Here is an 11,726-nt window from a genome sequence, read left to right as displayed (position 1 = left end):
CTAATCACATTTACTCAAAGTATATCAACGTTCTTGCCTTGTAAAATTGTTCGCTGCAAATCCGCGGTTACACCGACGAGGGCTGCAAGTCATTATGATTAACGGCTGCTGCCGTATTTTCCTCATTAAAAGTTATATAATAAAAAAGTAAGTTTGGTTTCTATCCTCTGTTTGTGCAGCCGACCGCGCAGCATCCTGTGACCATTTTTTAAATTGAAATCAACTAAATAAAAGCGATATATTAGATTACAGATGTCTGTTTTTAGACTGGCTTTAAAGGAGCGAATTGGTTGTTTTGACGTCCGTCATGGCGGAGTGGGCGGAGTTCTGGAGAGCGTGACGTCACGTGGAAAGGGTCAATAATTACGAGCCGACATGATACAGTATTTGAGAAGTGGCAGTAAAAAAGGGCATGTGGAGGAAGGAGGCTGCTTACAGTAAGAAAACGGGGACAGGTTGCCATTCAGAGTGTACATGAAACACGGTTTTTACAGTTGAGCCAACATAACTCTATATAAATATTCTTCATCCAAAAGTCAGTGCAGTGCCTTCTGCTCAGGCTTTACACCCAGTCTGTGCTAGACCTGGTCCACTAATTACTGCTTCCACTTTATGCACAAATCATTTTTTGTTTATCTTTGATTTTTAAACTTTCTCAGCGGTTTCCGTGTCTGGTTTTCTTTTTTTTTTTTTTTAATCACCCAGTACCTCAAAAGTCCAGCTGTGAAGTACGAGAGTTTGCCTTTTTTCTTCTTGTTGTTGTTTTTTAAACCAATTGGACAATTAAAAAAAAGGAGATCCACAAATTTACAAATGTCCGTTTTGTTGTTTTCTCCTGAATTCCCTTTTAGTTTAAAAAAAAAAGTGATTTGCAAATGAAGCACTTCTACTGGATTCCCCGGAAGAGACACATGGCAAAGACCATGGCGAAGAGCTGGAAGGAAAACAAAGCAAACAGTCACAAGATGCCATTATTTCAACCAAAATAACCCAGATTAATTCAATTTATCAGTAATCAAATCTCAATATTCCTTCTGGAACATATTTGTAGAGGTTTTTTTTGTCTTTGGTCTTCATTGCTACTTTGACAGAAAAAAGATTTTTGTCCAAAGTTATGAAGAGGCGACTTTAAAACAACTCCAAGTAGCACATATTGTGAAAAAAAAAACTTGTATAGGGTGACATGCATTGTATTCAGCCCCTAAATAAAAATAATGACACCAACTGTTTATAAAAATCACATATCTAGTAAATTTAACTAATTGCAAAAAAACATTAATAACATGAAATTTTATGTCCCTAAGTCTTCATATAAGTTCTGCATATGTGCACAGATATAAGAATATAAACTTACATAAACCTACATATACATCAATGTACCAGCAAATACAAATTTACTCTATAACCAAAACATCAGAGCTTAATATACATAAACACAAAAAACAGAAATAAGTAGTTACATTTACTTTAGCAACCTTTTTGAAAAAATGGACTTTTATTAGTTTATTACTACGCTGTACTTTTTACTCTTACTTGAGTAAAATTTCTGGATTTTCTCCCCACTGAATGAAAAACATTTGTTTTAACCAAAAACTCACCAAACACCTGCAATCTCTGTTAAAGTTTCATAAGATTTTTTTATTGAAAGAAACTGGTTTGGAAAAATATTCTTTTGTTTGTTATTTTTTGTTACTTGTATGAATTATTGTCATTTTTGTCCTTAAAATACCAAAATGTCCAGAAACTTTATATTTTGGTTTTTCTGTGTAATTTTTAAACATTAAATGATGATAATTTGATCAGTTACTCAGAACTTGGTTGACTTTTTACCAAATACTTTTTTTCTTCAGTAATTTCTTGAGCGTCTATTTTTTACCTTTACTTGAAGTAGTGCTACTCTTACTTGAGTACAATGTTTGGGTTTCTGCTTTTTATACACATTATTGATGGTTAGTCACATATTAGAATGGTCCAGTCAAAGTCCACACGTAACTTCAAGCATCAATCTGTGCTAAAATTGATGTCAAGAGACATTTTCCATCTTATGATGCTGCATGACAGATTCAAACCCGACTGTAATCAAACTTAGTTTTATACTTTTAACACTTTAATTGAGAGTTTTCCTCTTTTTCAAACTTTTATTTCTTCCCTCTTTTGGGGGAAAACAGTTTTTTTTTCTTGGATAACTGTTGCTTCTTGTTTTGGATGATGTGCAGTTGGACTGATTTTGTCAATATTTTTTATACTTTTCCATTTTGTTGTGATACAAACAAACAGGGTCGCTATGGTAGGATTTGATTTTCCTTTGGGATCAATAAAGTATTTTTGAATTTTGAAAAATGATTATCATCTTTAAAATACAGCTCTGGAAAAAATGAAGAGGCCACTTTAAATGACCAGTTTCTCAAATTTTACTTCTTTTTATAGGTTTATGTTTGAGTAAAAATGAATATTGTTTTACTCTATGAACTACTGACAACATGTCTCTGACATTCCAAGCAAAAATTTGGTATTTATTAGCAGAAAATGAGAAATGTTCAAAATAACAAAAAAGATGCAGTGCTTTCATGAAAAGAAAACAAGTTTATATTCATTTAGAAACAACAATATTAATGTTTTAACTCAGGAAGAGTTCAGGAATCAATATTTGGTGGAATAACCAGGAGGTTTTCAGTGGGGTTCAGTGCAGTGGGCTCTTTGATTTGTCCAGTGGTACGTCTTCCTGTGATACTGAACATCACCACAAGATGGCGCTCTTTCCACAGCCAGATCGTTCTCTTGACAGGCTAGGTGTCTTAAATTTAAAAGCACAGTGATGTCGTTCACAAATAGACATCCTGATCATTTGGGCAGCAGGAAAACATTTCAAAAGTCCCTCCTACCTCGATGGTTAACACCACAATAGCCAGCGCTCCGGCGACGTAGATGTACAGCTCGAAGTAGTCGACTACGGCAGAGTAGCAGCCCTAAGGACACACATGTGGACGACATGCTCCGCAGTGAATCAACAGGCTATAAATTTGCACAATTACAGAGATAGTTAAGGCGACATCACGGCTTCAATAGAGCGAGGATCGGAACAAAGGCCTTGCTGAACGAGTGGGAAGCGGGGCCTGCAGCCTTTTAATGAGGGCTCTTTGTGTGAATAAGCAGAACGAGTCGAACACACACACACACACACACACACTCTGAACATCTCTTTATCATGATGGCATGGAAACCAACAGGTGGAGGGAAAAGGCTGCTGTTTAAAACCTCCCTATACCTGTTATCACTGTAACTACACGCAAAGCTCGCTCTTGCACACATGAAATACCAGATTTAGGAGTGAATTCTCACATATTTTTAATTCTCAGCACGCTTTATTCTTATATTCTTACCAGGCTTTATTTTTGGGCGGATATATCCTCCACAAAACCCTCCAATTTAAGCATGTATGCACAGGCTCATCTGAAAGCTGCCATCTGCGTGCTGCACATGACCCACCGTGACACCCAGACAGAACAGCACTAATAAGACATGGCAGAGTCAGGCAGTCCCCGAGTGCATTTATCTACTGTTTTATGCTCTAATTAGGCCTGGAGGAGGTCTAGAATGAGGTTGAGGGGGGAAAAGCGGTGCCAAAAGTTACCTTGTTGTTGCGGAACATCATATTGCCTGATAGGCACTGCTCCTGGCCGGAGTAGACCCTCTCTTCGCTCTGCAGAATGCGCTGGCAGCAGGCTTCTGGCACCATGTGATTCTGGTTGTTGAGCCTGAACAGGCTGTCCTTAAAATCCTCTGGGCTGTTCACTCCACAGCAGTCAAACTGAAAGGGAGAAGAAGAAGTTGCATTTGCCGAGCGCCTATTTGTGCAGTGACCTGCGGTCGGCTGTGTGTGGGCGCCGACCGAGCAGAAATATTGACCTAAATATAAAGGGTTCGTCTTTAAAATAGCCGGCTAGCTCTGAGTCTGTGTTTCCATGGACTGTCAGCAGAGTGTCAGGTGGGAGAAATGCTGATGAGTGTTGCTCACTGTGATCATGATGGCGTTCCATGTGGAGGTGAAGACGTCGCTGTTGTTGTAGCCCTGATAATGACTCTTCAGCTCCTTGGTGAAGTACTCTCTGGTCAGCTAAATAAGCAGTAAGAGCAGAGGTTAATCAACGCCACTAAAGATGAAGCCTGAAGCAAGAACGCATGATGAGTCAACATGAGCTCAATAAACTCCATTCTGAGTTTATTACATGCTGCTGTGACTTTGAGTGTTTTCACTTTGATTGTCTGGAAAAACTACCAACTGGGGACCAAAACTGGAACATTTGTTAAATTTTCAGCTGGTGCGGTTTGCTTTCACACAGCACTGAATCAAACAAACTAAACCCTTTAAAAAACCTGTTCCCCTCCTGGCCTGTGGGGGCGCTGTAACAAGAACCACTGAAGGAAACAACACAAAAATCTCTGAAGAAGACACTGAGCTCAACTTCCTTCATCATAAGTATCTGATCTTTTCAAATGTGAGTCTGAACGCGTTCATCCAACCTGGCCGCTTGGAGAACCAGAGAACACTACAAAGGCAGGAAGTGGACAATCGATACTCGACCAACGTCACTATTCTGTGTCCTGACACGCCCAAGCGGGAAGAAAAACAACAACAATGACAAATTGTTATGAGGATTAAGTTGTTAAAGTGTTGGCTCTGGTTGGATAAAACCTTTAAAATCATAAGCTACGCTCCACCATTAGCATCCATGTTTACTTTTGCAAACCCTGAGCACTTCTTTTTCTTCTTCTTCTTCTTTATGGCGGTTGGCAAAACACAGAGCACGCTCTCTGTGTGACGTTATTGCGCCCCCTACTGCGCATGCGGGACACTTTCAGGTCGTTTGTAGTGGAGATCGCATACAAGTCGTATAGAGGTATATCTGGAAATGTGAACGACCACGGCAAAAAAAAAAAATCTGACTTGACAAAACAAAAAAATCAGAATTGGGTCGCTTCAGGCTGCAGTGTGAACGTAGCCTTAGATTTGTAGGGGAACCAGAGTTAAATTTTTTGGTCGGCATCAGAGTTCGATTCAGACCTCCAAAAACAAACCTGACCTTCTGGGAAAATGATCCACATTTTGATTAAAGCAAACCAAACAGGAACTTTGTGCCTTTCACCAACACGTCAACACAAGATGAAGCACTCTTTTCTTTTTCTGTCTCTGTGTGTGTTGTTCTGCCGGGGGTAAAAATCAGCCCACCTCTGTTACAGCCCTGACATGCCATGTCACAGCTGATTACGTTCAGCAAAAGCTGACTACTCCGCCGGAGTGGGGTAGTTATGACGCTTGATTTGTGTGACCAGCCAGCAGCAGAATTTCAAACCAAAAAAAGACTCAGAAGTAATTTCATCAAGAAAACTAAAGATTTATAATTCAAATTTGAAGAATTTTATTTAGTTGGTTTTTTTAGATGTTGACAGGGAGACATCCATCACAGATTTATGTGTAGAGCTGACATTAATGCTGCACCAAACCTCCTGTTCCCCCCAAACTGCCAGCATCGTTTCTAAAGGTTTCACAGCTGTGCAGGAAATTTCTGTCTCCACTCTGGGATCTGTGAATTGTTGGTAGGAGCTTCACAACTTTATGATTGAAAAGTTTGAGAAAGGAAGAGGATTAAGGCTCTTTGAACCAAAAAATAACCAGGTGAGGCTGGAATTAAAAACAGCAGGAATATGTGAGAAACTCCTCGTTTCCAGCAGCAGCTGCATTTTCATTACAGATGGGCGTAAAAATTTGTTGTTATTCTGCTAATGTAAGAAAAACTATTTTGCAATCCAAATAATTATTTCACAATATGCAAGAAATAAAATCTGCCCTCACCGAGTTAAAGAGCCACATTTCTGTATTATTTTACTCACAATATCAAATTAAAATAAATACTTATTTTACTTTAGAATAATTTACATTCTTGTTTCAAACTGCAGGAACAAAATTTCTGATCTGATAATGAATTTTATTAAACATCCCAATGAATTCAGCTCAGAAACATTTAGTGTGAACAGGACATTATCCTCAAGCTTTGCTAACTGAGAATTGCATTAAAATGAACATTTGCCTTAATAAAACACAAGAGTCAGATCAATGTAACGCACTTCCATCTCAGGAGACAAAAACATGCCGCTAAGCATTCTGGGAAATAGTTCCCACTCCTGTCTTTTTCTTCTTTCAGTTTTTTAAGTGCTAACCTAAAACCTCTAGTTTATTCAACTCTTGGAGGTTTGACTAAATTAATAAAAAGTTAACACAACTTACTGCTGTAAGTTTATCTTTCACAAACTCACATTTAGGTTCAAAATCTAAAACTGGATACATTTATTTGACTTAAAGAGTAGAAGATAGTAGACACAACTAAATGTGGCTCAAATGTTTTACAGTGCTCCTGTCATTTTTTTCTGCCGATATTTTAACATCGGGTCGATGATCTCGACTCTTGTGATCAAAAACAGTTTTGTGAAACACACTGATTTTGATAAAGTTGAAAAGCCGAATCAACTTAGCGCAAAAACTTTAATCAGGTAAGTTTTTCTTAAATCGGAATGGTTCCATTTAACAAATTTATTTTTGTAATTCCATTTTATTGTTAATAGAAATGCAGATCCTGTTAACTAAAGTGGAGGACCTGCAGGTCTGTCTGGTTTTCTTCTAAAAGCTCCTGAATCTTGTTGGACAGGACGTCAGAATGAACTCTTTCATATACCAGATTTTAAAATTAAAATCTATTGCAGTACACAGTAACAGTCCTTCATTCATTTAAAACCTGCAGGTTGAGCTGAAAGAACAACACACCAGGATAATTAGAGAAATGTAGATGTATAATCATAGATTTGTCTCTCTGTCAGTTGGTACAGCAGAAGATTAAATGCTCTCCTGTTGGCGGCGCGGCTGCTGACACCAGCGGCACTAACTGGTAATTTAGTTAAAAACTGTTATTTCCTAACACAGGATTTTCTTTTTGTCACAGAGTGAAATTAAAGGTTACATTTCCCAGGTAACACTGAAATGACATGACTGAATTCAAAGTGTATTTCAGTTTATGGTCTTATTTACATTAATCTCACTTAATTCATTTGGTTTAGTGATGGCAACTTCTTTAACTTAAAGGAACTTTTTACTTTGACTTTACTTGAAACAATTGAGGTCAATGAGTTTCATATCCTGTCTGACCAACTTAATTTATTATGTTTTTATAACTTAATTCATTAAGTGTGTTTAATATGACAAATTTAAGTCACTCTTACTCAAATTATTAATTTTTTCCTAATAAATAATTCAAATCTCTTTTGACTTAATTCTACAGAAAGTCAACTCAAATTTTTACGTTCTTCCAAACTAAAAAACTAAAATACTTAAAATACAGCTAGAATTAAAATTATTTTAAATGTATGTTTTAACATGTTATTTTCAAAGATCCTGTACACTGAAAAAAATCTAATAGAATCAACTTAATTGAATTACTTGTTACCAATTGAAGCAATTAATTTAAGTTGATTCAACTAATTTCTTTTTTCAGTGTAGGACGATGAATACTTCTTCTTTTGACAACATTTGTTTGAACGAGGCCTAACATCAGTGAGGAAGCCACAGCTGTGAAAATCCTCCCTAAGAAAGATGTGAGGAGTCTAATAAAGAAGTAAAAATGATGCAAGCTGGTGCAACATCAGCTGGGAACCAAAAAACATTTAATGGAGGAAAGTGAGTTATTCGACAAATCGCTACTCTGCTTTGTCCCATAGAGCCGATGGACTAAGCATCAAAGGTAACAAAATATCCCTGGTTTAGAGAAGAAAAAGGAGTCCAGGGATTGAAACTGCGATCTCTCTCCCTGAGTAATCACTGATGTATTTCCTGAATGCAGAAATGCTTCAAAGTCAAAAAGAAGTGAGAAGAGCTTCGACTTCAAGCTCGTTTGGACTCGTGATTGAAGATAATAAGTTCCCTAAAGCGACTTACGTGTTCCCGGAATATGAAGGCGAGGATGGCAGCGGCCAGCTCTGCCAGGAAGATGAGCAGGATGAGCATGAAGAACTGCAATAAAGTTAAACAACACAAAACCAGATAGTGTGAAAATTACAAGCTAGGTGAGTCAGGAAAACTGCACTCCAGGTTCTTGTAAAAAAAAAACAAATTACACGCCGTCTGTGCCCTCTGAAGTCATCGTTAAAACATCACGATGTACCAAAGCACACAGATGGTTTCGCTTTTGGTTGTTTCAAACTCCAAAAATTGGAACCACCCCCCCCAAAAAGACCGGAGTTGCACATGTTTGCGTGAACTCACGAAGAGAAGCAGACACTTGTTCTCCCGAATGGCTCCGCAGCAGCCCAGGAAGCCCAGCAGGAACAGCATGCCTCCCATCCCCAGGATGATGTAGACGCCGGTGAACAGCAAAGGGTTGGCCGCTACAATTTCCCTGAACCCAGTTGGGTCCACCAGAACCCACACGCCCACGCCCAGGAGGAACGAGCCGCCCAGCTGCAGGAGACGAGAAAAGAGGTCACTTCATTAAAAAACTAAAATTCAAACAAAATATTAGCCATGGGCTGGTTAGTGAGGTCAAAGGTGATCTATTATGCTTCATTGAACAAATTAGGATAGGTCTATGGCATAGGTGTCAAACTCAGGGTGCGGGGGCCAAATCGGGTACACCGTAGTTTTTATGTGGCCCTTTAAAAAATTACATCAAGAAGTTTTTCACAAATCCACAAAGGTTTTGCTGATTTTATTGACATTTTTTCTCAAAATTGGTCAAAAACTTTGGGTTGAAGTATCTACTGCTTATGCCTTACTTCATGTCAAATTACAGTCTGTGATCGATATGGTGAGTAATAAAAAGTCACATTTAACATCACATATTAGCGTAAATATCGTAAAAATTCCTTACAAATATTTCAAAATTAGCACCACAATTTTATTTGTGTTTTTGATGGCAAAAAACACAAATAATAATGATAATAAAAGAAAAAAAAACACAAAAACAATAAAAATCCTGGCTGGACTGATCAGTGTCAAAAGATGTTCAATATTATTTTATTTTAAGAAACACTTAATGAATGATGAAACAGCTATTTACTGATATTTTAGCAAATTAATGGGATTTTATCGATACATTCTGGCACTACCGGCCCTTCAACAACATTCAGATTTTTGATTTGGCCCAAAATAAAACTGGTTCATTACATTTTTTGCACAAATTCTTCTTTGATAAGATTTCAGTCTGCCCAGTTCTGCCTATCGTCTGCCAGAACGAGCTGCTTCAGGCCGTCTTGTCACTTTGAAATCCTAACTCAACGTTTAGACTTTCATGTAAAAATGCAAACGGGAGAACATTTATACGGCCATACATCTTTGAAAAGCAGAAGTGGAGCCTCCTGAACAACCAGCAAGAATGTAGTGAGTTGTTTCTGAATAGAAACTCAACGACAAAATACTTTTCTTTTCCAGCAGCCATTGTAGAGCGGTAAAAAACCCAGTTCATTTTATTTATTTTGCACCAGTTCTCAGCAGTACAGTTAGTCATTCAGAGTAGTTATAAACTTTCTATGTAAGGAAACCCAGCAGATTGAACTGAGTCACTGACTTACAGCTCAGTAATATAAATGTCTTCCAGGGCTAAATAAGAGTTCAGGGTGAAAGAGCAAAGGTTTAGTTTCTCCAGTCACTATGGCTTAGAGGGGGGAGTGTAGAGATATCAGCCCTGCTTCAAACCCCCCCCAACCTGCTAAAGCTCCCATCCTCCACCATCCTCCGTCTCTCCAAAACCCCATCCACCTCCACCACAGGCTAACCCCTCATGTGATTAAGAAAAGTAGATTCTGAGGTGAGGAAAGATCAGAGCCTCCAGCATTTCTCCTGCAATCCTCTCCTTCCTGCAGCGTTTTATGAAACCTGGCTGTTATAACAGTTTTTCCATTACAGTTTAGTTTCATTTAATTTTTTGTTTGTCGAATTCAGTTGAGTTAAATTAGTTTTTATTAGCCATCATTAACTGAACGTTTAGTTTCAGTTTAGTTTTGATTGGTTATAGTAGTAGATCATATTTTGGTAAAGTTTTGGTGCAGAATTAAAAAGATAAAAGTATTGTTTTGAGATTATGTGATTGGGTAATGCTCATCAGAAGAAAACCATTTAAAAAAAAAAAATTAATTATTGTTGAACGACCAACTGACTCTGGCGTTTTATAACAACTTCTGCTGTCGCCATTTTGTGACAGGAGGATTATGGAGCATCATAATTTAAACTGCTTGATTGAGAAAAAAATAATAATAAAATTTCACATTGTGTAATAATGTCACCAGACAAAATGTAACATTTCAATTGTTCTTCCATTACTTTTTATGATGTAAAGCACTTTGAACTGCCTGGTCGATGAAACGTGCTACACAAATAAACTTAATTGATTGATTGATTGATTGACTTCACATCAGATAAACGCATCATATAGTTCCAGGTAGTTATAGTTTCTTCCCATTATTTATTTAAATTAACAAAATATGTTTCCTCGATTTCAGTTTTTGTAATTCTGTTGGATTTAGTTAACTAAAATAACCTTGCTTAGCTCAAATATACTGGGGAATTAATGAAAACTGGGAGTCATTTTCAAAGCTTTGGAGGTAAAAAAAATACATAAAGCAAAATAAAAAAAAGAAACAGAAAACATCCCCCTTCTCTGCTCTACTGGCTGCATCATCAGCCCAGCCTTGAACAATCACATGTGAGTGGAGTCTCTAAATGGTTTGGATGCGCCTAATAAAGCAGGAAAAGACACAAACCTTCCCCACTCTGACTCCCCCCACCCCCACGCGGCTAACGGGATTACCCCTGATTGTCTTATCAAGTCTGATAAACTCAGGTGTCAGTCACCAGCTCCATATGGCACAGTGAGCCTCAGATGTGCGTCAGCACACGAAAATTTAATCAAAAGAGAATTTGATGGAATCAAGATTGCTTTGTCTAATGAAATGCAAATGCGGCTCCATTAGTCAGAGGCCCATCTTAAATCATTAACTTCAGAGGTAGCCACTTTGAGAAAGAGATGAAAAGTACTTACAAAGATGAGAAAATTGAAGACAAACATGAGGTACTTGATGCAGCTGAGGCAGTCGCCCTCCATGGTCGTCCCCCGAGCTGAAGCCTCTCCCTGACCCTGCAGGGAAAAGCAGAAAACGCGACGAATAAATCCTCCATATTGGACGGTTATTAGGCTGATGACGCTCGGGTTGGACCTGTTCACATTTTCATGAGTTCAACAAAACACCGAACATAACTGTAAAACATCTGAGCCACATTTAGTTGTGTCTATTATCTTCTACTCTTTCAGTCAAATAAATTGATCCAGTTTTAGATTTTGAACCTAAATGTGAGTTTGTGAAAGATAAACTTACAGCAGTAAGTTGTGTTCACTTTTTATTAATTTAGTCAAACCTCCAAGAGTTGAATAAACTAGAGATTTTAGGTTAGCACTTAAAAAACTGAAATAATAAAGACAGGAGTGGGAACTATTTCCCAGAATGCTTAGCGGCATGTTTTTGTCTCCTGAGATGGAAGTGCGTTACATTGATCTGACTCTTGTGTTTTATTAAGGCAAATGTTCATTTTAATGCAATTCTCAGTTAGCAAAGCTTGAGGATAATGTCCTGTTCACACTAAATGTTTCTGAGCTGAATTCATTGGGATGTTTAATTAAATTCATTATCAG

The 11,726-nt window shown here is 37.8% G+C and overlaps 1 protein-coding gene across 1 annotated transcript in view; it reads right to left on the bottom strand.

Moving 5' to 3' along the window:
• Nucleotides 1–631: 631 nt before the first annotated feature.
• Nucleotides 632–11,726, bottom strand: part of tspan18b (tetraspanin 18b) — a 66,432-nt gene continuing 55,337 nt past the window's right edge. The window contains exons 3-9 of the mRNA XM_032546680.1: nucleotides 11,079–11,174; nucleotides 8,309–8,503; nucleotides 7,982–8,056; nucleotides 4,016–4,114; nucleotides 3,632–3,808; nucleotides 2,883–2,966; nucleotides 632–934 (exon numbers count right to left, since the gene is read on the bottom strand). Of these exons, the coding sequence (XP_032402571.1) occupies nucleotides 887–934; nucleotides 2,883–2,966; nucleotides 3,632–3,808; nucleotides 4,016–4,114; nucleotides 7,982–8,056; nucleotides 8,309–8,503; nucleotides 11,079–11,174 (774 nt within the window). The 3' untranslated portion in view covers nucleotides 632–886. The remainder of the gene's footprint in view (nucleotides 935–2,882; nucleotides 2,967–3,631; nucleotides 3,809–4,015; nucleotides 4,115–7,981; nucleotides 8,057–8,308; nucleotides 8,504–11,078; nucleotides 11,175–11,726) is intronic.

Source organism: Xiphophorus hellerii, chromosome 2, assembly GCF_003331165.1.
Source record: "Xiphophorus hellerii strain 12219 chromosome 2, Xiphophorus_hellerii-4.1, whole genome shotgun sequence".
Taxonomy (NCBI): domain Eukaryota; kingdom Metazoa; phylum Chordata; class Actinopteri; order Cyprinodontiformes; family Poeciliidae; genus Xiphophorus; species Xiphophorus hellerii.
Note: the sequence above shows the minus strand (reverse complement) of the source record. Positions and strands in the feature narration are given on the sequence as shown.